Source organism: Manis pentadactyla, chromosome 14, assembly GCF_030020395.1.
Source record: "Manis pentadactyla isolate mManPen7 chromosome 14, mManPen7.hap1, whole genome shotgun sequence".
In the NCBI taxonomy this organism is placed as follows: domain Eukaryota; kingdom Metazoa; phylum Chordata; class Mammalia; order Pholidota; family Manidae; genus Manis; species Manis pentadactyla.
In genome coordinates this window covers 57,544,761-57,570,652 of record NC_080032.1, presented here as the reverse complement: position 1 = coordinate 57,570,652, position 25,892 = coordinate 57,544,761, and the positions used below count along the sequence as shown (strand labels likewise).

General features: G+C 50.8%; 1 protein-coding gene and 1 long non-coding RNA gene across 25 annotated transcripts in view; one reads left to right on the top strand and one right to left on the bottom strand.

The window, feature by feature from the left end:
• The window catches only part of CACNA1C (calcium voltage-gated channel subunit alpha1 C), a 671,070-nt gene that overhangs the window by 559,112 nt on the left and 86,066 nt on the right, over nt 1–25,892 (top strand). For 13 of the 24 annotated variants that reach the window (XM_036906989.2, XM_036906984.2, XM_036907000.2 and 10 more), the window contains exons 15-22: nt 346–466; nt 2,025–2,139; nt 2,867–2,987; nt 3,323–3,392; nt 16,738–16,870; nt 19,405–19,534; nt 20,690–20,749; nt 25,149–25,255. In XM_036906989.2, coding sequence (XP_036762884.2) covers nt 346–466; nt 2,025–2,139; nt 2,867–2,987; nt 3,323–3,392; nt 16,738–16,870; nt 19,405–19,534; nt 20,690–20,749; nt 25,149–25,255 — 857 coding nt within the window. Of the gene's footprint in view, nt 1–345; nt 467–2,024; nt 2,140–2,866; nt 2,988–3,322; nt 3,393–16,737; nt 16,871–19,404; nt 19,535–20,689; nt 20,750–20,879; nt 20,940–25,148; nt 25,256–25,892 lie in introns of all 24 variants that reach the window. The other 11 variants (XM_036907039.2, XM_036907021.2, XM_036907115.2 and 8 more) reach the window with 2 other exon arrangements.
• On the bottom strand, nt 12,037–20,658 carry LOC130680857 (uncharacterized). Its single transcript, XR_008993887.1, has 2 exons — nt 20,167–20,658; nt 12,037–12,230 (listed from the first exon to the last, which is right to left on the bottom strand). It is a non-coding gene; the product is annotated as an uncharacterized LOC130680857 (long non-coding RNA).

Genomic DNA, 25,892 nt, shown 5'->3' with positions numbered 1-25,892 from the left:
TACTCTGTCAGTGAACAAATCCATGTTCATCAAGGTACCCTTGATGCCTTAACCCGAGGGTGGCTAATGATGCCGTCTTGTGCATGCATATGGGGAGCAGGAAGTATTTTGACCAAGAAGCCCTTTCAGGCACTCCTCCAATAATGCTATGCCAGCAGCCAGACACTCTGTCTGAGCATGACTTCAATAGCTCAGAGCCCCTGGAAGAGAGTTGGGGCCAGAAGGGAAAGAGGTGGAAAAGAGGCTTTAGAATTTTTGTTAACATAGTGGGGCAGGGCAGGGGAGTTTTGGGGTTTGCTGTTGGTCTAACGCTGTGTCCCTTATTGGTGGGAATGTGTCATTCAGATCCTGACCGGGGAGGACTGGAATTCGGTGATGTATGATGGGATCATGGCTTATGGCGGCCCCTCTTTTCCAGGGATGTTAGTCTGTATTTACTTCATCATCCTCTTCATCTGTGGAAATTGTATCCTTTGCTCCTGGCCACAGCCCCTGCTGCCCCACCGCCCCTCAGCCTGCAGCACCATGCCAAATAGGTGTGCCCAGCAGGTCCTGACTCGGGGCTGACAACCGAGGGTGCCTGTCCACAGAGCTTCCTGGCACTCAGGGGAAAGGTGTGCTCTGGGGAGAAAGCATTTCCCGGCCCAGAACACCCTGGCTGGGGAAACGGGTCTTGGTGGAAGCCTGGAGTTGGGACATAGGTAGGATGTAAGTTCACCTTCCCGAGCCGGGAGGTGTGTTCTCAGGTGACGGGTCTAGGTGAACAGTGCCCCCTGGTGTTGTGCACGTGCACCACTACATGGACTCCCCTGTAAAGGCACCTGAGTTGGGCTTCTGGCTGCCCTGGGCTATGGCGGCTGGAGGGAGGAAGCTTGGTTAAGGAGGACTGAGCCATCGTCCTTGACATGACCTTCATCGCCTGGGTAGGCTGCTGTCTAGGACTTTAGTCACAGGCAGAGCTGGACAGGCATCATCGAGCTGACCTGACGGGTTCTTGCTGACCCAGGCTGTGGCCAGGTTTCAGGGTCTCTGGTGGCAGGTGCTCTACAGTCCCTGTCACAGCCCCATGAGGCTATCAGAGGTGGGTAGGAAAGTGGCAGCAGCTTTGGCCCAAGATTTGGGTTCAAATTTCAGCTTAATGTAGTGCAGAGAGCATGGGCCCTGATGCCACTAGACAGGCTCCATGTTTAGCCCACTGGGGACTTAGGGCAAAATGACGGTTCTTTACCTCAGCATCTGTAAAACGGGGTGATAAATAGCAGCACCTATGGCTTAACAGGTCATCGTGAGGTTTAATGTCTGCAGAGGCCCTGCCACAGTGCCAGGGCCGAGGGCAGCCTTCCAGTGGACCCTTGGATAAGCCCTCCCAACCCTGGGTGTGGACTGATGTGACTGTCGGGGTGCCCGGGAGGAACAGCAGAAGTAACAATGCTGAGACCCTCTCAGCTATACTTCCCTCCATTCTGCAGTTGTCTAACCCACAGTGTTTCCATTCAGGTGGGGGAGTGAGGGAACAAAAGCGTAAACGACTGCTTTAATTAGGGGTTCCCGAGCTTTGGCCAGCCCCAGCTGGACCCTCCAAGGGTCTTTGCGTGCATGAGCTCACATTAAGAGAGGCCACAGCCTCTGTACCCAGTGATAATGAACCACTCTTAAGGGCATTCTGCGTTCTGCTGGAGACAGCACTGTTTATAATGTCAATTCCAGCCAGCCAGCTCAGTGGGGACACCAATAATGAAACCCAGCAATTAAAAAGCAAGGCCAGGATCCTGGCCTCCCCCCTTTCCAACTCCAGCCTGCAAACTAGCCTTCTCTCAACCCCTTAGAAAATTCCAGGTAGTTGGTAGAACCACAGGAAGGGGTGATGGGGGAACAACACTGGCCTGGGAATGCCTCCAAGTGAGTCACTGCTTATCGCTCTCTGTGGGGACTGCTACCTCTGCATGTCCTGCCCCCCCAGTCCCCTGTGCCCACCAAAAACCCCGAGGCCAAGCGTCATTTTCTTTAAGAATGGACACAAACAGATATCCTACTGAATGTGTTCTTGGCCATTGCTGTGGACAATCTGGCTGATGCTGAGAGCCTCACATCCGCTCAGAAGGAGGAAGAAGAAGAGAAGGAGAGGAAGAAGCTGGCCAGGTAACCTCAAAGCTCACCCAGGCTCCAGGGCCCCCAAATCCTTGAATCCTGTTCCCACTGCTGGTAGAGGGTGGCTTGCCCTCCAGCCTCTGCCAGCTGGCCCTTTTAGAAAGGCTTCTTGCAGTAAGTTGGGCCTGTCTCCTGAGGCACAGACCGTTGTGAATTACAGCCTCTGCAAAGGTGTCATGTCTCCTCATTTGTCTAAGATATTGAGGGATTCTGTTTGAGAAGGGAGGGCATGATAGGCGGTGGGGAGAGAGGAAGGCAGCCACTCAGCAGGGAAATACATTCCAGCTGAAAGGCTTCCTCTTCACTTTGTATCTCATCCTCAGTGTTAAGGAGGCAAGACAGGGCCCAAGATTGCCTTCCACTGTCGCCTAGATGGAACTGTCATAGGCCATACACCCTCTGGGTACTGTGCAGAGCTCTCCAGGAACCTGTTCTGAATGAAGCCCAGAGCTGTCCAGTATAGATGGGGACTGGGGCAGCTGAGAAGCTGGGAGAAGCCAACTGAATGCCAGCACAGTGGTGGGCACCTGCGTCTGGGCTGGCCCAGTGGCATTTGTGATTGGGCAGCTCATGCCATGTGTCCTGGGTGAGGGCAGGAGGAACAGGCCCAAGAAATGTGCTCCCACCAGCCCCCATCAGGCCACAGGGCACATCCCTTCTTCACTGTCCCCTTCACTACAGTAACATCCCTCCGTTTTCCCTCCTGCTGACTGGCCAGGACTGCCAGCCCAGAGAAGAAGCAAGAGGTGGTAGATAAGCCAGCAGTGGAGGAGACCAAGGAGGAGAAGATTGAGCTAAAGTCCATTACAGCTGATGGAGAGTCCCCGCGCACCACCAAGGTGAGGGGCACCTCCTTCCAGGAGCTGAGAGGCCAGTGCTGCCGCGGGAAGGAGGCCCAGCCTTCCTGCCAGACACCAGGTGAAGGAGGGAGGAGCACAGGGCCCTGTGGAGTAAAGCTGGGGATGGTGCAGCAGGAGAGCGAGAAACGTGAAGAGAGGGCAGGTTGGTTGAATCCCAGCCTCCGTGGATGTCATGAAGAATATGTGCAAAGGAACAAGGATATATTTTGGTGTCAGAAGCTCAGCCACTGACTACAGTGCAACTCCAAGCCTCCCAAAAATGAGACTGAGACATATCTAATGGGCCTCTCCCTCCCTCTCCCCTTGCTGCCTAGATCAACATGGATGACCTCCAGCCCAATGAAAATGAGGATAAGAGTCCTTACCCCAACCCAGAAACTACAGGTACTAGCCCACACCTAACCCTAGGGTGGAGGGTGGGGGTGGAGATCCAAAGCCTAAAGCTACGTAGACGTCGGCACATATCAGGACCGATGGCTCCAGTTTCCCAGTACAAGGACCCTGTACACTGAACAGCTCCCGTCTCTGTATGTACCAGTTATCCTCTGAGGAGAGCTCTGTCCCGATCTCCTCACCATAATCTAATATGGGATTAGATAAATCATGTTTGAGAAGAGCTTTGTGTCCTTTGGACACTGGATTCTATATAATTTAAAGTTTTATTATATCCCATGTTGTAAAATCACTAACATATATAATTTATTAGTGTGACATATGTTGCAGCGTTATGCTGTAATGGATTCCATAATAACAACAGAAAGCCCAGGCCTGGCTTGCCCTCCCTCAGGAGGCAGAGCTGAGTGCAGGCACAGCTGCCACCACAGATGTCCCACTTGTTGCTGTGCAAAATGCTTTCAGGTCTCTTACTGGAAAAAGAGCTCTTACCAACTCAGCCTCCTCGTCTTCTATCAGATACTAACTGGCAGTCTCCTCTGATATGGTTTTGATATCAGAGGTTGTTAGGCCTCCTTCCAGAATTCACTTCCATGCTTTGTGAAACTCCACAACCTGTGCACATCCAGGCCTTCCTGTCGTCTAGAATTGCAGATACTGTCCCCAGGTCCAAGCCTGAAGTCACTCACACACTGTCAAAGGACTGCTGGCTTCACAGACATTTCCTTCTCTGTGTAGGCAGGCTACTTTTGGGTTGGTAACCACATTAGGTGGCTGAAAACCTTCCACATTCATGAGAAAAGCTGGTTTTCCTCGTGGCTTTCCCTCGCTGGTTCTCTGTGGGACTATCCACAGGGAGGCTGACGGCCACCCTCTGTTCTCCTTGGGCAGCAGGGCCCCTCGAGGGCATTCCATCCTCACTCTGCACAGGGGAAAGGAGCTTTGGCTTCCTGGGGCTTGGTCAGAAAGAAGAGCAGGGAAGGTGTTTCCAAAGTCCAGGCACTAAACCTCCTGGAGTCTTCTGGGTGGAAGCTCTTAGAGTTTCAAAGACATGCCAGACATATTAACCAAGTGCAATGGGAAGATCGTTTCTTGGTCCTAAATAAACAAACTTTAAAATGACATTTTTGAAATAACAGGGAAATTGGAGATGCACTGGAACTAATGATTTTAAGTAGTTTTTCTCATCTTGTTACAATAATATTACTGTGTAATATATTATTGTAGTTCTGTTTTATAAATGCTGCAGTCCAAAATGTTTAGAAGTTTAAAATACTCCATAAAAAATGGGGGCAGGGAAGGTAAATGAAACAAGATCAGCAAACTACCAATAATTACTGCATGTTCATGTAAGTCCGGGGAAAGTACCTCTAAAAATCCCGGGGCAAAATACCTCTAAAAACCGAAATCAGTCAAAGGGAGAAATGAAGTTTAAAACCCATTCATTGCTTACAAATGGCAGTCCAGCACCTTCTCTCTCTCCTGCTCCAGAAGAAGCCAGCCAGCCAGCCCCTCCCCTTAACCTCTCAGGTTCATACATGCCCTTAGTTGCTCAGGTAGTGACCCACTGACATGGAGATGAAACTCTCTCCACCCCTGAGGTTACACAAATGCACCAAAGCCTGGCAAGATAATCTGGAAATGTTACAATTTTACCCACAGGACACCCCTCCAGAAATCTCACTTTACAATCTACTCAGTTCCCTTCTTCTGCAATGGTCCCTGGATGAGAAAACTGGAGCACTGTGACCAGACTAATGACATAACAATAGCAACAGCAATAAAATCATGACAATCCTCAAGCTGGAGAATTCAGCTAGGTTCAAAGTCTTATGCACATTAAGTCCATCACCTGTCCATTCCATAGATAGGGCAGGAACTGAGGGTGCAGAGCAATCATCACACGGCAGCTGCAGTCAGGGGGCTCATTTAGGCCACAAGGACTGTAGGAGAAAATAACCTTACGGGCAATAAGGTACATGTTTTAATGACACCAGCAGAGGCAAATCTTGTCTATCAGGTAGGATACATGCAAGAGAGTGGTCTTGTGAAACAATGGCAGGAATGGAATCTCGTCCTGGTCTAGTGTACCAGAATGTCACCCCCCTCCCTGTGGGAGTTACAGATGGGTTGCTATATAGGGCTACTGGAGGTACATGCACTGGCCATAAAGATAAAACAAAACTTCCTCGCAAGATGCTCTTACCACCTGGACGTTTTGGGTACCCTACCATGACCTTTAGAGGCCATTCAGCTGTTATTCCAGGAATACACATGAGGCTAGCTTCCAGGCCTTTCCTCCAAGGTGCCAGAGGGCCAGCCTTCATTGGTCCATGTGTCGAAATGTCAAGGGCCAAGTCCATTCAACAGTGTCTCCAGGGCTTAATGCAGTAGGGGCTGGCAGCAGGATGTTGCTCTTCTGGCCATATCCTGGCTTCAATAACTCTTTTTGGTTTGGACGTACAATTGTATAGGAGAGGCAGCAAGGTGTGTGAGTATGTCCACAGGGCTCAAAGCTCCTTTACATGGCTTCTCATTCAAACGCTGCAGCACTGTACATAGGTGAACTGACCAACCCCGTAGACTATTAGTGTTCAACTTTAGGCCAGATTTCAACAAACCATTGCATCTCTCTATCATGCCTGCCCCAGTAAGATTATATGGTATGTGAAATTTCCACTGTATTCCTAATTGCTGCACCCATCCTTGTAACACACATCCAGTAAAGTGGGTGCCTTGATTGCTCTCCATCACCTGTGGCTGGCCATAGGCTGCAAAGAGACGCTCCAGGCCCCTCTTGGTGGTTTGCTGATCTGCACAATGTGCAGGAAAAGCAACCAATAGTCCAGCAGCTGCATCCACACAAGTCATGGCATGCTGATATCCTTCTGATATGGGCAGAGGCCCAATATAGTCCATTTGCCACCTGACAAGGGGTATTGGCCCCCTTACTATTGTCCCATGTTGCTGTGGGACTTGGTGTAAGTTCCTCTTAGAGCACACAAGGCACACCTTCCGGGCTTTGCTGACTTCTTCAAAGGTCAATGGCAAGTCCCACCCACAGGCTACAGCCCACATTGTCTTCTGCCCTGCGTACAACAAACGCTGGTGCAGCCACTGGGCCACATCAGAGGCAGGCTTTCCTTCTTGCCAACACACCTGGGCCAATGTGTCTGCTTCATCATTCCCTGGGGATGCCAAAGGCAAATGGCCAGTCACATGATATATGGTAACAGTCTTAGTCTTACTAGAGGCCCATAGGTCTTGCCACAGCGCTTGCCCTCAAAGGGGCTGGTGACCAACCATCCAGTTGGCATGACACCATGTCAGTAGCCACAGGGTCAAGCCCTGATAGATGGCCCAGCTGTCAGTGCAGACAACTATGGGGGATAGCTCCTGGGTGATCACGAGCCATACTGCCTACAACTCAGCCCATTGGCTGCTCTTCTCTCCATCCTCCATCCATATTGTCTCAGTCTTAGGATGGAAAGCCACAGCCCTCTACTTCGGGGGCTGCCCACGACTGCAGTCTGTGTACCAAGCATCCTCAGGTATAGGGGCTTTTCCCTCCTGATAAGGCATCTTGGCTACCAAGGGCTGAAAATCAAGTTCTTCATGCTTTCCACTGCTATAGGTCACTGGCCCCAATAAGTACTGGAGGTCTCCACTTAAGGGGCTAGTAGAGTAGGTGCTGCACTGCTGTAAATATGCACCCCATTTGGCCAGTGTAGGTGTCTGTGCCACGCCACTCTGTGGCCTTTGGGTCCAGTCTCACACCCACCCTGCGATGGGATAAGTAGTTATTACTCTGGTTGGAACTGTTCTGGTGATGGGCTCCATAGCCAGCAAGGCATGGTGCACAGCAGCCAGTTGCTTCTCTATCAGGGTGTACTGGATCTCTGCTCCTTTCCATATTTGTGACCAGAATCCAATAGGTTGGCATGTCTGTTCAAGCCACTGCCAAAGACCCCATCCATAACCATCTTCAGTTACATGAACATCCAGTTCACAGGGCCTTGATGGGTCCATTACATTCAAGGCCTGTATGGCCTTTAATGCTCGCTTAGCAGCAGTAAAAGCAGCTGCACATGTCTCATCCCAGTCCCGCCTGATGCCCTTTTGTACCAACCAGTGTAAGGGCTTCAGAATTTGTGCCAAGTACAGGATAAACACTCTCCAGTAGCCCAAAAGACCCAAACGCTTGTAACACAGCCACAGTGGTAGGGGTGGGGAAGGCCTCGACCTTGTCTATAACTGCTTCAGGAACAACTTTAGTTTTACCCGACCAGACAACCCCCAAGAAAACCAGGTCCCTGAACCCTGGTGCTGTTCACAGCCCATCCTTTCTCCTGTAGATGGTGCAGCAGTCTAGGAACTGCCCCTTCTAAATCTGAAAGAGAATCAGACGTAAGCATAATACCATCAGTATAGTGATATAACTGCACTGTTTGTGGTTTCCTCCATGTGGCCAAGTCCTGGACCTCAGGTCCATGACAGGTGGTGGAACTATGGAGATATCCCTGTGGAAGGACAGTGAATGCCCACTGCCAGCCTTCCCACATGAAGGCAAACTGTTCCTGACTTTCCTGTGTTACATCAATAGAGAAGAAAGCATTAGCAAGGTCTACTACATAATGATACATTCCCAGCTCATGGCTGAGGGTGTCCAGAATGTCTGCTATAGAGGGAATGGCAGCATGCAAAGGGGATGTGACTTTATTTAATTCTCTGTAGTCCACAGTCATATACCAGGAGCCATCTGGCTTTCTCACTGGCCACACTGGGGAATTAAAAGGACTGTGAGTGGGCTTTATGATGCCACCTTCGCCAACTCCTGTAGAGTTTCTCCAATTTCCTTGTGCTCCCCAGGCAATTTATACTGCTTAGTATTTGTCACCCACCGAGGTACAGGCAGAGCCACAGGTGGGTGCTTAGCATGTCCCCTCAGAACTGCCTTTACCACACATACCCTCAGTCTGAACTCACCTGCAGTGGTCTGAACCACAGGCCCTGCAGGATGTCTACCCCCAAAATATATTCAGGGATAGGAGAAATGTACACAGTATACTCCTCTGGGGGTAAATGCCCTATCCCCAAAGGGATTTGGGCTTTCTTCACTCTAATTGCCTTACCCCCATAGCCATCTATCACAGCAGGGGTCCCAGGAAAACACTCAGGGTTGCCATGAATCAGAGAACACTCAGCTCCTGTGTCCACCAGCGCCAGGATATGTTGTACATTCACAGGGGACCAATGAATTGCTAATTCTACATGGGGCCTCCAGTCCCCACCCTGTCCCCCAAGGTGGGGACTTTGACCACCCCCCTCAGTCGAACTGCGATGCCCAATCATCCTGTGGGGTGAGGGCCCAGGTGAATGAATCCTGAGTACTGTCTCCCAGGAAGTTTTGCAGGGACACAGGCCTGGCATGAGGCCTTGACTCTGGTTTCTGTGTCCTGGACCTCAGCGGCTGGAACTGCTAGTCTGGCTTTAATTGGTGCCACAGTTCTAACAAGATTCTATCGGGCTGCCCATCAAGTTTGTCTTTCACTACCCCAGCCTTTATGAAATCAACCCATATCTGGGTTCTCGAGACCTTCACTGGGCCTTTTGCGCCTCTTCTTTCAGCCATAGCCTGTACTTCTCTCCATGCCCTATTGTTTCAACCTCCCCCAGATGTGCTAAAGTATGAGTACCCTCATTTATGGGTTGTCCTAGGTGGGGGGAAAGAGTATTCACTAGGGACCCAAAGAGAGATGTGGGAGCTGTATGCAGCACCAGATGTCTCATTCCTACAGTGAACACCTCCTCATCAGGGCCCTGGCGGTCCATACTATAGATGATATTTTTCATACCCAATTCCCGCAGTACCTGTTGGAGCTCTGCATACGTTTTTCAACTACGGGGGAAGTATGGTAAATCACTCTGATTAGGCCAAACTATCCTGATGGCAGCTGTCAGCCATTCCAGGAGTGTCTAATTCCCTGAGGTGTGACAGGCATTTTGCAACCGCTGCGGGAGGGAAGGGTGAGTCATCAGGGAAGCCATTCTACTCGTCTCAGTACCCAACTCAACAGTGTTTTCCACCCCTCATATCCCAGAGACATAAAAGCCATGTAGGCAGAGGTTCCGATGGCCTCTGCCTATACCGGATGCTCATGTCCACCAGCTCGTCCTGGGTATAGGGGCGGAGCATGGAGTGCTCCACAACCTGGGGAGGGGGCTGCTCCTCCCCCTGATGAGCCTGCGGTTGTTTCATTTTTATTTTCTTAATTACAGCTGGGTGGGCCTTTAAAACAGGAGAAGATGATACCTCCGGCGGTGGCCTGCATAGCAGATATGCCAATGGGCCCGCCTCCTCCTCTTCTCCCTCGGGCTCCTTCCCCAACGGCTCCTGCTCCACCATTTCCAGGGCTGAAGGCATCTCTCTTCTCCCCCTCCCCCATGGCCTCCTGCAATGCAGCTTTTCCTGCCATCTCCCCCCAACAGCTGCTAAGGAATCTTCTAGGAGCATGACCTGCCTTTTCAGTAACTGTCTCTCTTCTTTAACAGCATTCCATAGGTTATCACCCAGCTCCTCCAAGCGATGCTGAAGTGTGTTCTTCTCCCACCCAAGTCCCTCTCTTTCCTCACTAACCCTCTTGATAATCCTCTCTTTCTCCTGTGTACTATTTTCCACTATCTTGATGAAAACAGACCCTACAATGCCAGCCACTACACGATCCCCTAAGGTCTCCAAGCAGTCCTCCAACTCACAGAGGGCTGATTCAGCTTCCCGTGTTTCCACCCTTCCCCAGTTCTGGGGAAGGCCCCACCCCTCTAGGAGGTACTTTACCCTAGACCAGTTCCCCACTAGGGGTTCCCAACTTGGAAGCCCCACAGCTGGGGGTACAGTAACAGGTGAAGCGGTACCCTCTGCCACTGCATCCACTGGGGCCTCCCCACCATCCACAGGAGCAGCCCTCCCAAAGGTCGCACCCATTATGACAGATTTTGGGTTCAGAGGCACCCTGCTGACTGCCACCAGGTGTAAGTCTGGTGAGAGGAAATTGTGGGGCAAAATACCTCTAAAAACCGAAATCAGTTAAAGGGAGAAATAAAGTTTAAAACCCATTTATTGCTTACAAACTGCAGTCCAGCACCATCTCTACCCTGCTCTGGAAGAAGCAAGGCAGCAAGCCAGCCCCGCCCCTTAACCTCTCAGGTTCAGACACGCCCTCGGTTGGTGGAGATGAACTCTCCACCCCTGAGGATATGCAAATGCACCAAAGCCAGGCAATATAATCTGGAAGTGTTACAATTTTTTCCACAGTTCACCACACAAGTCCCTCCACTTGTAAGCAGATTTTTTAAGTTTAGGAAGAGTAATAAAGCAAGCCCCTCTGGGCCCTGAGCGGAGTGCACCCCAAGCCAGCCCTCCAAGGTGGCCGCCCTAGACTCAGTCCTGTGAGCCAGGTTCCAAGGTGTGCGCACATGCAGGCACTGCGGTCGACCCAGCGCTGCTCATTCTGCCTGCAGTGGAGCAGGCACCCCTGCGACAATGATCTCAAATCCCATTCCTCTAAATATACTCTTGACTTTGCCCTTTGTTGCTCTAATGAAGTCAAGAGAAGCAGGTGGAAGGAGAAAAAGACTAGTAGGACACTGTCCCAGGACTGACCACATGGAAATGTCTGTTTATCTGGCTCTGGGGACTCCTGGAAGGGCTTTGCTGTTACGCTGAAAAGCAACCCACACTCCCGCTGCAGCCATTCACTCTGTCCTTGCCCCAAGCATGCAGCCCCTTCTCTCACCTGCTACAGACCCACGCCTTCCCTCTCTTGGTCCCACATGCCTTCTGCCTCTGTGCTGATGTCTCTGGTCCACAGATCATTGCAGCTGTCCTGCCTCAGCCCAGCCCCACCACACAGGCCTTTAAAGCCATCCCCAGGGCTCCCACTTTGGTTCCCATTCTCTCACCCAAGGACAGCCTCCCCTTAAAGCTGGTGGCTCTGCACGCCCCTCCTCCAAGGCCAAATCTCCTCTGCCTCCCAGCTGCTCCTCCTGCCTGTGCAGTCAGCCCCCAGCCACTAACACCAGGTGCACACAAGTCCCCAAAGGCTCCTCCCAGGGTCACTTGGCCTGTGGCCTCTTCCTTGTCAATCCCTCATCCTGCTTCTTTCCTCTGAGCCGTGATGGGTGAAGACCTCCTTTAGCATTCCTTCCCAACCACCGTCCTTCCTCCCAGGCCTGCTGTGCCCACTACACGCAGACTGCCTTGGGAGGCAGCACATGAGCATGGTGCCTGCTTCACTGCCTGCCCCCCACCCACTTCCTGCCCTACCCTCCTTGGCCTTCACACCCTCTCCAGGCTACTCCTGGGTGCACTGCAGCCTGCCCTCCACAGCTGAGACCCTGCTTCGCACAACTGGCACCCTGCCCCGTATGGCCAGGACCCTGCCCTCACATGAACAGCAGAGGAGGGGCCCTTCTAATTCCCCCCAGTGGCCACACCAGCCAGACTGGCCTAAAAAGTCTTCCCTCTCACTTTCATCTCCAAAGCTTGACAGTTGGTCTTAGCCTCCCAACTTAGTATACACAAAATTTCAGAACTACCTACTCACCCAGGTAGAAAAGCATTATGCCAAGATCGATGTACTTAATTGATCCATTTATTTGAGTTAACATACAGGCGTTAAGAGTCATTGAGAACTTAAAATTAACAAAATCACATGAAAAAGCACAGAGCACAGCGCCACTGCTGTGGGGTGGCTTGGGCTCCTGCTTGCAGCTCAAGGAGACAGAGTTGTAGTGGCTCTGGAGGCTCCATGACAGGTGGTCTGCACTGGGCTTTGGGGAATAGAAGGGGAGAGAAGTTATTTCAGGACCATGCTATTGTCATAGACACAGAGCTGGAGCAAGCCTTGGAGATACTTGCTTATTAAGTGCTTATAAAGCACCTGCTTTGTGCCAGTCACTGGAGAAGACACCAGGGACATGCAAGACAAAAGGCCACTGCTCTTCTGGAGTTTATAATTCAGTGGGAGACAATGAGCAAGAAAGCAGAAGAGCCCCAAGATGCCATCAGGCAGCCATCAGCAGCGTAAAGACAAGGAAACCCAGGACTGTGTTAGTTACTGGGCTGGGGAGGCTGGGGCAGGACTGTGTTAGTTACTGGGCTGGGCTGGACCGTGTTAGTTACTGGATGGGGTGGGGCCAGGGTGGGACTCTGTTGGTTTCTGTTAGTTACTGGGCGGGGTGGGGCGGGGCAGGACTGTGTTAGTTACTGGGCGGGGTGGGGGACTGTGTCAGTTACTGAGTGGGGCGGCCCGGCCGGGACTGTGTTATTTACTGGGCGGGGTGGGGGCCGGGCAGGACTGTGTTAATTCCTGGGCAAGGCGGAACTGTGTTAGTTACTGGGTGGGGCCGGGCCTGGGTGGGATTGTGTTAGTTACTGAGCAGGACGGGCCTGCGGGACTGTGTTAGTTACTGGGTGGGGCCAGGCCAGGGCGGGACTATATTAGTTACTGGGCGGGGGTGTGTGTGCGGGGGGAGCTGTGTTAGTTACTGGGCGGGTTGGGGTGGGGCAGGACTGTGTTAATTCCTGGGCAAGGCGAGACTGTGTTAGTACTGGGTGGGGCGGGGCCAGGCCCCTGTGGCTGTGTGGGCTGTAAAGGCCTTTTTGAGGATGTCATTTGGTCTGAAACCTAAATGAATCAAGAAACTACATGTACAGAAATCAGAGGGAAGGGTTCCTAGGCAGAGGGTCTGGCGAGTGCAGAGTCACTTGTCTGGAGGGATCCGAGGAGGCCAGTGTGTGTGCAGCAGAGGAGGAAGGGGGTGATGGCTGGGAGATGGGGATGGGCTAGAACAAGCGCACAGGCCCTCAACGGCTGCTTGAAGGGTTGGGATCTGTCCGATGCGGTGAGGTTCTCGGACAGTGGAAAACAGGATCCCATGTCCATCTTAGCTTCTGAGAGACTGACTCTGGCTGCCCTGTGGAAAGAGGGCAGCAGGTGGTCAAGAGCAGAGCTGGGCTCAGTGAGGATGCCAGCGCAGTGGACCAGGTGAGAGATGCTGGCAGCTTGGCCGGACCACGGTACTGGAGATGCAGAGCGATAGCAGCTCCAGCAGGGCCAGCTGGACTGACCGGAGGCTTAGAAGCTGAGGGAGAATGAGGAGCGAAGGGGGACAAGGCTTTGGGGCTGAAAGGGATGAAAGCTGATGCAGAAAGTGCGCCCTCCCTTCCCGGGACCCTCCCTGCGTGTCTCCGTTGGATGCTTGGCCCTGCACGTCTTGCATCACCTTTTAGCTTCTAGTAACCTCTGGGGCCCTACTAAAAACTCTAAGCCCCTTGAAGGCAAGAACCACAGCTTTGTGGTCAGTGCACTATAGGCACTAGATGTTAAAAATAATGTTTGTATTTTAATGGGCCATGAGCAAAATCACACAGGTGGAAATGAGCGTCCAAAGGGGAGACGGTAGGATCACCAGAGACACAGTGGTCCTACTGAGTGCTGGAACCTGCCATCTGGAAAGCAGGAACAACTCCAAAGTGGGCAGTACCTTGCTTATCACACTTTTCCAAACCTACAGGAGTGGATATGAGAATATAATGAGCCTACGGGACTCTGCATTAGGGAGCAGGGGTCTTGGAGGTTCAGTTGTCAACTGCAAAATGAATTTCACCTGACGTTTCCTAACCTGTCAACCCCTCTCCTTCTATATAATACATGCAAAACATCACAGACTGCCAACTTTCTGTCCCTTTACAAATGTGGGTTTATCCTTCAGAAGTGTTTTCTTAAACATTAATTCTGAAGTTCAGCTCATGTGCCCAAATGGACCAACCAACTTGCATCTCCCCAGGAATAGAAATCAATGTGGAAGTTCAAACACTTTGAGGAAGTGATTGCAGATGAAAGAGCTTGCAAAATTCTCCACTAGGAACTTAGAAATCACACAGGTAGTAAATCTGCTTTTCTATAAACACAAATGATTCAAATGAGCATTAAATTACCTGTTACAAATTTATCACAAATCAGAAAGTATTGGGTCATTTACAAGCAAAACTGAAAAGAACAGCTAGGCAGGAATTTAAGATCCTTCTCAGTTAAACTTCATTTATATATGTCATGATTTAGGCCAACTCTGGTTTTTCTTATTTGCATTAATACGAGACTTGACTTTTCTTTTACATACCAATGTTTGGTTAGAAAGCTTCAGCCATTGGCTGGTACACAATTTTTCATTTTGTGCCTCTCCTCTGCTGAAAATATTAACTGCCTTGCTGGTCAGCTCTAATTACTCTAGGGGAAGAATCTGATGACACCTGTATTCTGCTTGTCTTCCAGAAAAGCCTTGGGTCCCTAACACTTACTGTTCGATAATCACTTTCTGTGCCAGGCATTTTTTTTTTCTCTGCACCACCTGCCTTCACTTTAACCAGAAGAGCAAGCATGCAGAGGCATGGCAGGTCCATAAGATGAACTTCCCATAACTTCTTTCCAACCTGCTTAGTCTCCACCTGACCCTCTTCTTTTGCAAAATCCTCTTCCTTACAAAGCAAATGCTGGTGTGGAAATCCCATCATCATCAAGAACTAAGGGCTATTGTGTGCCAAGCATGGCTTCTCTCATCAGGGTTTTCAGAAAGAGATAGAACAGATACATTTCAAATCAGGCATCAGAGGGATTCCTTCCTAAGTGCCAAGCAAATGCAGGAGATGGAAGATGCTGCTGGAATTCAGAAGAGGGTCATTCCCTAGAGCCCAGGTACTCAGGAAAGTCAGGCAGCTGATGCTGCAAGGTGGGTCCCAGGAGCTCTGCAGAGAGGGAGAGCCGGGCAGTCACACAAGGGAGGTGCAGGAGGGAAGGAGAGCACACAGCAGGTGGACCCCTTGCTGGGGCTGCTGCAACAAAACACCGTGAACTGGGGGGCTTAGAGCAACAAAGACTTGTTCTCCCACAGTTCTGCAGCCTAGTCCTTGGAAATCAAGGTGGTGACAGGGCCGTGCTCCCTCTAAAGGTTCCAGAGAGAATCCCTCCTTGCCACTTCCTTGGCATTACTTGGCTTTTAGCTGCATCCCTCCAGTCTCTGCCTCTGTCCTCATTTAGCTCCCCCTTCCCCCTGCATGTCCCTCTCTCCTTATAAGAACAACAGTCCTTGGATTTAGGGCCGTACTAGCCTGGTATGAGTTCATCATACCTGATTACATCTGCAAAGATGGAATGTCCAAAAGGAGGTCGCATTCTGAGGTTCCAGTGGGCATGAATTTTGTGGGGAGCCCACTCCAGTGAGCATTCGCAAACCAGTTTGATGTGAGTAAAAAGTGTCAGGGCGTAAAAGCAGGCAAAAAGCAGACTGAGGAAGACACTAAGCACTAACATACAGGCTGTCTCTTCCATGGGTGGAGACAGTAATGAGAGCAGCTGCCATGTGCCAGGCAGCATTCTGAGGTACGTGTGTGCCATCATCTCTTCTTACCAATGGGGAACTGAGGCATAGAGAGACTAAATAAAATGCCCATAGCCAGAAAGAAACAGAGACAAGATTTGGATCAAGACAATGGCTGGAGAGTCCATCCTTTTCACTCCCATTCCCCTTCTAGACATTTTTAAACACATTTGACCAAATAGGATATGCAGCAGTTTCCTTCTGGACAGTGAGAATGCAGCAAAGGCACAGACTGCTGGCCTGCTGGCCATGTTAAATGTGGCCATGGGCCGGGAGAACAAAGGGGCTTCTCGCATTGTGTCAGCATCTGCGCCTTTAAAGACGGGGACCCGTTGAGGTCGGCATTACTGCCCCATCACCCACGTAGCATGTGATTCTTATGTACTTTCAGGAATGGGGAGAGTGTTGACTTTAAACTCCTGGAACCTCCACAGATGAGTTTGTTGGCAAGGAACCCACAAGTCAATCCAGCCGTGCCTTCCCCTACCTGCAGTCTAGATGGATGAGCACACCCAGCCATGCCCCAGGCTTGCCTGATCACCGTGCTGGTGCCTTACAACCAGGATGACCAACCCTCCCAGTTTGCATGAAACTGAGGGGTTTCCTGGGATGTGGGAATTTAAGGTTAAAAGCCAGGACAATCCTGGGCAAACCAGGCTGAATTGGTCACCCTACTCAGAACGCTGCTTATCATGTGCTTTTCTGCCTGAAAAGTCTGTAACAAAGATGAACTCCAGCAGCCCACAGGGATAGAGCTGAGTGTCGGTTGGTACCCTTCGTTTTCAGAGATACAAATGATGTCTTGATTTCTGTCCGTAGGAAAGTATCTGCAAGTAGGCAGCAGGTGGTAAAACAAGTGGGAGTGGTGGAGTTATTTAAAATGGTGCTGTTTTTCTTACAGGAGAAGAGGATGAGGAGGAGCCCGAGATGCCTGTGGGCCCCCGCCCACGACCACTTTCTGAGCTGCACCTTAAGGAGAAGGCAGTGCCCATGCCAGAAGCCAGTGCATTTTTCATCTTTAGCCCCAGCAACAGGTGTGCAAGCATGGCAGGAAGCAGAGCTCTGCTCCCTCACTGCTGCAAGCCCACCTCAGGAGGGAGCCTGGGATTCTCCCAGGGCCCCACAACTTGTGTAAGCAGACACTGATTAGGGAAAAGAGTCCTAGATTCTGAATCAAAAGACCTGTGTTTGTTTTTCTCCCCATTTTTCAAAATGTGTAAACTCTGTTTCTATTCTTTTGGTGATTACCTTTGGTAATTTACTAAGTCTGATTAAATGAACAAAGTCTAAAATTAAACAATATTCTAAACATCCTGCTGCAGAATAGGAGCTTAGACTAACAACTCTTAGCCTCTCCTACCTTATAGTTATTATTGATTAGCATTTTAACCCGGACCTTTATTTTTAACCCCAAGTTAGACATTACTATAATCATCGTTATTATTCTGTAGAAAGTGTGTATCAGGAGTTACACACAAATTACCATTTTATTTGTTCATCATTTTTTCTGGCATCTTAGTCCATCCTTCTGAAATCATTTTCTTTCTTCCTATAGCACATTTCAGAAGTTCCTTTAATTCCTTTATGGTAAATTTATTTGGCCTCTATTTACCTGTAACTGTTTTCATTTCTTATTCTTGAAAGATAGTTTTGCTTTGTATACAATTTTAGGTGGACAGGTTTTGTCCTCAGCATGTTAAATGTATTGTCCCACTGTAAACTCAGTCATTCCTGCCATCATTCCTTTGTGGGCAGTCTGCCCCTTATCTCTAACTATTTTTAATGTTTTCTGCTATCTTTGTTGTTGTGCAGACTTACTTCCATGGGTCTAGACATAGATTCCTTTCCATTTATCCCACTTGGAATATGTTATACTTCCTAAGTCTATAAATTTATATCTTTCTTCAGTTCTTAAGTGACCTTAAACATTAAATAAGAAATGCTAATTCTTGAAAAGAACCCACACTCTCTTTACATGCTGCTTCTCTTTCAGTCTCCTTTTTCCTCTAGCACTCCTATTATACATGTATTGGACTTTCTTACCTTTTCCTCCCTGTCTCTTAATGTGTCTTGTGTACTTTCATCTCCTTATCTCTCTTCTGGCATTCTGGATAATTTCCTCAGATGTATCTTCTAATTTCTTAATTCTCTCCCCAACTTCATCTATGTTACTGTTTAAACCTGTTTTTATATCAACTGTTATATTTTTTCATTTCAGACAGTTCCATTTGTTGCTTGATTTTCCATATCCATCTGTCTATATCTAACAGTTTCCTGTTGATTCATCACTCTTTGTGATCAAGCCCTTTATCTTCTTAAACATTTCAAATGTAGCTGTTTCACATTCTGTATCTTATATTTCCAATATGCTAATCTTTGGGTCTCAGAAAATTGTGTTTCTTCTGATTTCCCATCTTAGTGACTTGTCTTCCTATGTGCTTAATGATCTTTGAATGTAATTTCAATACTTCATCTTAGTTGGTGAGATTCCTGTGGACCTAAATTATGACTGGGAAGCTTTCACATGCCCATAAGGATGTTGCCTCAGCTGAAGAGTCCCAGGTTTCTCCATCCACCTAAAGACTACCTTGAGATGTGGTTTCCACCTATCACTACCGCTGTTGGCACCTGCCCTCAGGCAGTCTGCCCTTCCTGGTTACCTCTCACACAGACCTAGCTCAGTGGATTTGTCTGTTTGAAGGGGATGATCATTGCAGACCTCTCCTAATGCTCAGGAAACTGGAATTGTCTCAAAGAGTTTTCCTTTTCAGAATTTGGTACTTCTGCAGTAGCAGGGTCTCTCAGAGCATTTTGTCAACCATAGTAGCAGGAAGAGAGGTCTTGAGGTCTGGTTTCCAGCCCTGGTCCCCGACACCACCATCACCCTGAACTCTACAATCTGTTCCTGGGCAAGCCTCTCCTTCACAGGTTTCAGTGGTTTTATCTATAAAATGAAGATGATAGTAATACCCATATCCCCTTCCTAAGCTGTCATGATGAGATAGCATGTAAGACACCCTTGGCATTCAAGGATCCAGCATTTGTGGTGCTGTCAAGGAGTGCCCAGAGGCCCATGTGTACAGCTCTTTGTAATTGTGCCACTCAAAGCTCTTACACAGAAGCAAATCAGCCTAGACAGAGCATAGGTTTAGCCCACCTCTCAAGTACACATCTCTGGTGGCTCTGTTGTTCACTGTACATAAGAATATGAAGTAGATCTTATAAAGTGATCTTGTTTATTGATGGGGGAAAAGAAGTCCCCAAAAGAAAGCCAGTTGTTAATGTCACAGCAGTATTTGAAAATCTAGATTTCCAAAGGTCTCAGACATAATCCTCCAAAATGTCAAAAGTTCTCTGTCTGTGAAAGTACTTTAGAACTTGAAGTTCTGTGCAGACGTGCCCATGGCCAGTGGCAGAGGGGGGCATGGTTGTAGCTGCTCCCAGCGGTAGGCCTTCGGGCTGAGGACCCACTCCCAAGCCAGCAGCACCTTTTCCAAGCTAAGAGCAGGAGCTGCTCCATGGTCTCTCCTTTTCTGACACTTCTCTCCTCTCCCCACACCCCGTGCAGGTTCCGCCTCCAGTGCCACCGCATTGTCAATGACACGATCTTCACCAACCTGATCCTCTTCTTCATTCTGCTCAGCAGCATCTCCCTGGCTGCTGAGGACCCTGTCCAGCACACCTCCTTCAGGAACCATGTACGAGCTCCCTCTGGTTCCCTACACCCCTTCTCCCAAGAATGACTCCTTCAGCTCTAGGCTGATCTCATGACCTCATTCTTCCATCAAGAGCCCAGTTCCAAATCTCATAATCAAATGCACAGTAAGCATTTCTTTAAGAGATTAGGGCTTTGGTAGAAACCCATCTTAGAACCATAAGCAAGTAAGAGAATATGTACCCAAATGATTCAGGCTACCTGACTGGCAAAGGTCAGGACTTCCATGGCCTTGCAGAAGTCCCCAGGAGGTCTGGTTTGCTATAAGCTCAGTGAAGAGTGGCCACCAACTCCTGCCTTGCTCTTGCATACTTTGACCCGTCCTTCCCACTGGGGAGGAGGGGGGATGCACTGGCAAATAGGTGCCAATGGTGAGGCTGACCTCATATAAGACAGCCTCAGCAACCTTCTGAAGAGCAGAAAACTAAATTTGGAGACCCACCCAAGGCTCATCAATGACACTAAAGGCTAGAATAAGACTTGCTGTATCTCAAAGCCTCAAAACTTTGTCAATTCCAAGCAGGCAGCTGTGAAGAGCAGAGTCCAGCAGCCTGAAGCCATCCCAGGCCAGGCCGCTCGGTGGCTCTGCAGCCCAGCTGGCCAGAGCTTTCTTACCAAGAATGGTGTTGGTCCTCGCTCTGATCCATCACCTGAGAAACAGTAAAGCGTGAAACCATGTCACCTGGCCCCAGCCTGGGCAGGCCTCCCCTGGACGACGTGCCCTCCCATGCCCCAGAGGACACACACCAGTACAGATTCCCTCCAACAGGAAAAGCTAGCTGGCTGAGTCACACTGAGGTGACTCAAGCATTCTGTATCTTCCCACAAAAAGCAGACCCTGCTCCCTGTCCTGTGACAAGCCTCCCGGGTCACTTTGGGCGTCTCAGTCGATTGGATGCTGCCCACACCCAGGACCTGCCGAGCCAAGCCCAGAAGCTCCCCTCCCATACCTGGGGACTCCTCTGGGCCACTAAGCTTCCAGCCCTGCTTCAGGACCCCCTTGTCTCTTAACTCATTTCTGTCTCCGCGCAGGCCCGATGCCGCGTGCGGTGGTTCTGAAGTGTGATTCCCTTTTTGGTGGACATCTGCTGACCTCCCATCCCCAACCATCCCTTCCCTGTTTCTTTTTGTTTTGCAGATTCTGTTTTATTTTGATATTGTTTTTACTACCATTTTCACCATTGAAATTGCTCTGAAGGTAAAGCCCCGAGCCCCTCCCATGGCCCTCGAGCTGGCGCCGCCCCACTCTGTCTGTCGCTAACACACGGGCTCCTGTCAGCGCCGCACTCACTCGCAGAGCCACTAACCCAGTTGTGCTTGTCTTTCAGATCCTAGGCAATGCAGACTACGTCTTCACTAGTATCTTTACGTTAGAAATTATCCTTAAGGTAATATGCAGCCTGAGCAGTGTGTCTCTTCTCTGTCTCTGCTCCGTCTGCCTGGCTCTTTCCTCTCTTGTCTCTTTCACTCTCTCGTTTCTGCTCTCAAGCCTGAAATGGGAAGAATATTTGCCCCTCACTTTGTGTGAGGTGCTTTGCTCAGGCTCAGAAGCCAGAAAACCCCTCCCACCACAGTATCTCCTCCCGGCCTGGACGAAGGGCATGGCTGACTGTCCCCAGGTCTGCACCCACACCCCCACACCCTATCTCCAGGGGACTGATGGCTGGCCCCTGCTTAGAACTCTCCTCTCCTCCTCCTGCAGAGGAGAAATGCCACATGAGCTCCGGAAGCGGAAAAGCTCATGGGGTGTGAAAGAGTCCCTTTGTCTACCCCCTTTGGACACCCGTGACCCTCTCAGGGCCTGTGGCAAACACCAACAGCACAGCTGGGGGCGGGCCTGTGTGACAGGAACAGAGGCCCTAATGCATGATTTGGGGCAAGTCTCCCGCACAGCGAGGGCTTTCAGCACACGGCTGTGGATCACTCATGAGCCCTCAGTTACCTGCCGAAAAGCTGTTCCCACGCCCCTTGCCCTAAGCGTGGGGAGGGAGGATTGTCCTGGATGGCTGTGCACAGCGGGTGAGCACTGATCCGAGAGCAGCTGGAGCGCCCAGGCCTGAGCCCAGCTGGATGGCGCCCAGGCCTGGCCTCAGCTCTGCCGGCAGCCCTGGAGGCTGGCAGCCCCATTAATGGATGGGATGAGGGAGAGTCTAAGTTTTATTTTATTATTTATATTAATATGTAATCAATATATTACTTATTTTATTGTTCTTTCTAAGTCCCCACAGCATGTGTCTGAGCCTCTGAACCATGTGTCCCCAAGGCAGTTCATTTGGCCTTCGGGGTGTGAGTTCTGAGGCCTGGGAAAGTGCATTCAGCTCTTCTCTCAGAGCGAGGGGTGGCTTCCCCTCACCCCGAGGCAGAGGGTGGCTTCTGAAGCACATGCTCCTGCTCAGCGTCTTCCCAGGCACTCACCTGGGACGCCTCCTCCCAGGGAGTCCAGGCTCCCTTTCCCCCTTCCTGGGGCTGATGCCCACCGATGTCCACAGCTGAGCATGTGCTGTGCCAGCTGCAGACCCTTCCTTCCCTGCTAGGACTCCCCTGTCATGGCCCAGCCCTTCAGTGGCCCTTTAATGCATGGGACAGTCCATCACAGCCACATACACTTGGCATGGGGCCATGCTGGGCACCTCCACTGTCCCAGAGAGGCTCAGTTGTACAGACCCCAGTTTCTAGCCCTGGGCTTCCTTTCTACTCATGGAGAGCAGGTCTGACCAGGGAGAGTGGGCCAAGAGTTGCCTGACTGCACTGAGATGCACACAGTAAAACCCTCTTTCCATAGTTTGCTGATTTTTCCTGGATTTCAGACTCAGGAAAGCACACAAACACCCAAAATTCCTCCTGCCCAGGCCCCAGGATCCCTCTACAGAGCTTCCCTTGTGGACTTCAATGGTACTGTTTTATTTTAAGATTGCCATGAAGTGGAAGCAAAAGCTCTCTGCAAATATTGTCATGGCAAGACCCTTCCCTCCCTTCCATACTCCCTCTTCTCTCTTTATGCTCAGAGTGCTTCTAGATATAAACGCCAACCCCCAAGACACCTCCGTGCACCTCCTTCCCATGCCCCACCCCCCTGCCTGAAGCCCTGTGTCTTGCCATGGCATGGACGAAGTCAGCCGAGGGATGTTTAGTATCAGGAACTGCTGGAAGACCTGGGGATGTTTGGTCTTGTAAGAAAAGGCTTGTAGGACCACAACAGTTGGCCTGAGTTCTGCAAAGGAAGTCACATTAAGAGTGAAGAGGTGGAATCAGGCCTAGTGAGTAGAAGTCATGACAGACAAGGCACATTTAATAACTAGAAGAGCTGCCTGGAGAGGCAGTGCTCACCTGTGGCGGGATGGACATCCTGCCCTTCCCCTCAGAGAGTCGGCCCCCCATGCCTGCTCCCGCTCTCCTCAGGCTGGGAGCACCTAGGCCGGCTCTTCCTGGGCAGCGGCTTAGGCAAGCACTGGGTGGTTGGCAGTCAGCAAAGCAGGGTCAAGGAAAGACACGGCACTGAGTGTGTAAACCTGGCCTTCTCTGGTGCTCTGAATGCCACAGGTAATTTTCAAATAAATGTTCCATTTTCCATTGTCCCCTTGCCCTTTCTCCTGTGGCTACTCTTCCTCTGTCTCTGCCTGGGCTTGTGTCACACACACACATGCTCTTTCTGGAGTGCTGGTCTCATTCTAGGCCCCTGATAACATGGGCCCAAGGTCACAGGACAGACGTTGGCACTGTGAACCCACTCGGCCACCTCTTCAAGGAAGGCCTCCCAGAATGCAGAGGGCTCTGCTGGAGCTCAGTGGTGTCACCACAGTAGCCAGCCAGGAGTGAGGTGGAATCAGACCCAGTACCTTTTCTGAGACTAAGTGAGGTTTCTGGGGAAGGGGCTTGGCCTTCTGCAGACACAGCAGCTCTTTGGTTAACAGAAACTATGGGAACTGCCCAAGTCCAGTCCCCTGGATCTCAGGAAGCAGGACAGTGAGCCCCTCCAGATGGCGGGCCTTCAGGGAAATCTGCAAATATATTTCCCTGCAGCCTCCTACATAACACACCACTTCCAGAAGCCATCGCAGGACACAGGTGCCTGGGTCCCCTGTGACCGCCTGTGGCCAGAGAGAAATGCAAAGAATTAGGTTGCAAGAGCTATTTTTGCCCACTTCCCCTGTGTCTGCTTTCCAGTTGCTCTGTGGACAGGCTGCCCTGGGCCTGCTCTGACCCCAGAGAGATGAACTGGACCCCCGCTGACCAGGGAGCCTCTGTCTCAGGCACTGGCTCACGCTGTTCGCTTTGGCTGCTGCTTCATGGCCCACAGTCGTTCAGTCCTTACCTGGAAAGCCACTCACCCTTATTTCAAGTCAACAGACTTGGACAGGCTCTTTGTGGAGGGTCTACAGCGGCTCCACACTGCGCTCTGAGGGAGGCAGTAACAGCCACGTCTTGTCACCATTGCCATCGCGCCTCCCTTTTTGGTTTTCCGGGTTTCATGTGGTTTTCCTCCTACATGTGGCTCCCAGAGACAGGGCACAGTATGCCCACGTGGTAGATGAGGAAGGTGAACTTCCCTCATTTGGGAAGGTTCCAGAATTCACATCCAAGCTGTCTGGCTCCAAGTTCAGCTCTCTGTGGCAACAGCTAGTGCTTCTATGGAGCTTACATCTGCAATGTCCTAAGTGTTTACATGTACAACTCAGCTGGTGCCTCAGCCCTGTAGAGGACATGTTATCATTACCCCCATTTCTCAGATGGGGAAACTGAGACACGAGAAAGTTAAGTAACTTGCCCCAGGATGTATGATATCGTTGGGATTTAAACTCAGGCAGCCTAGCCCCAGCATCTGTGCCCTTAATCATGACCACATCACACCTCTGAACACACAGCCCCAGCCTTGAAGAACACGCAGTCTAGATATGACAACAGAATTGAGTTCAGAATATTTGGCACAGATCGCAAGCCCTGTTTAAGGCTGGGAGGTGGAGGGATGCTAATTGCCAGTTATTGGTAGAACTGCTCACTGGGCTTTTGGGTGGCCAACTGTCCCAGATCGCCCAATGGTGAGGGGGTCACCCAGACCCAGGATTTCCAGCACTAAGCTGGGAGGTCCTAGGAAAACCAAACAGTTGGCCATCCTCTGGCATGCCCCACCTTGCCCCAGATGCCTAGTGTCCTAAGCTGGCCCCAGGGTAGATGGTGTTGGTGTTGGGAGTGAAGTTTGAGAAATTTGCATATAGGGGACACCTGGTCTGGGCAGGCCCCTCAGGACTGGAGCCATGGACGCAGGATGAGGGGCAGAGCGGAATGAGGCAGGGGTGACAGGCCTGATGTGAAAGGGCCAGATACAGGATCGAAGAGACTAGCATGGTCTGGTGGGTGGAAGGAGCCATTTGTACATCCTGGGCAGGGGACTCCCTGATGGGGGGTAACAGCTGCATTGCCACGTTCCTGGGATTGTGTGTGCGTCCTTCTGCAGCCCTGCCTGCCACCAGTCCCCTCACTGCGCTTCAACTAGGCCCTGCCCAGTGGGGGCGGGGGCGGCTGCTGCGGGAGGAGAAAGTGGCCTGGTGTGTGGAGTCTGGCTACGGCTCACACCCGGGTTTCTCTGTGCCTCCCTGCAGATGACTGCTTATGGCGCCTTCCTGCACAAGGGCTCTTTCTGCCGAAACTACTTCAACATCCTGGACCTGCTGGTGGTCAGCGTCTCCCTCATCTCCTTTGGCATCCAGTGAGTAGGGCTCCCTCAGTCCGTGGGGCCATGCAGCTAGGAATGGGTTTGAGAGAGGACCACCAGGACTGGAGGGCCTTCCTGCATGGCCACCAGCATAACTGCCATGTGACAAGGGGCACAGGCTTGTGCAACACAGGGGCTTTGATCTCTTGTGACTGTGTCCTCAGTGGTGTGTCACTTGGAGGCAGGTTGATCCAGCAAGAATGCCTAAATATCTGGATCTGGCCATGACAGGCAGGGCTGGGCCCAGCTATAAGGAGAGCAGTGTGTCCAGGGCCTTCTGCCCCTACCCCCGGGGCCCATGGCTGCCCTCGGCTCCCGGGCCTGACACGGCCATGGTCAGCCTGAGCTTCTGGGCCACCTGCCCTCTCTTTCTCTCACCTGTCTGTCCAGTAAAAGCACCTGGTGAGAGAGGAGGGGGCAGAGGGGAGGGAGAAGAATTAATATTTCTCAAGCTTGGCTGCACAGTGTGATCACCTAAGTAGCTTTTAAAAAGACATTTGCCTGGGCCCCTCCCCCCAGTTTTTATTTAATTAGTCTGAAGTACAGCCTGGGCTTTAGGAATTTTAAAAGCTCTCCAGGTGATTCTGCCATACAGCCAAGGCTGCCAGCTTCCTCAGGCTGAAGAATCTGC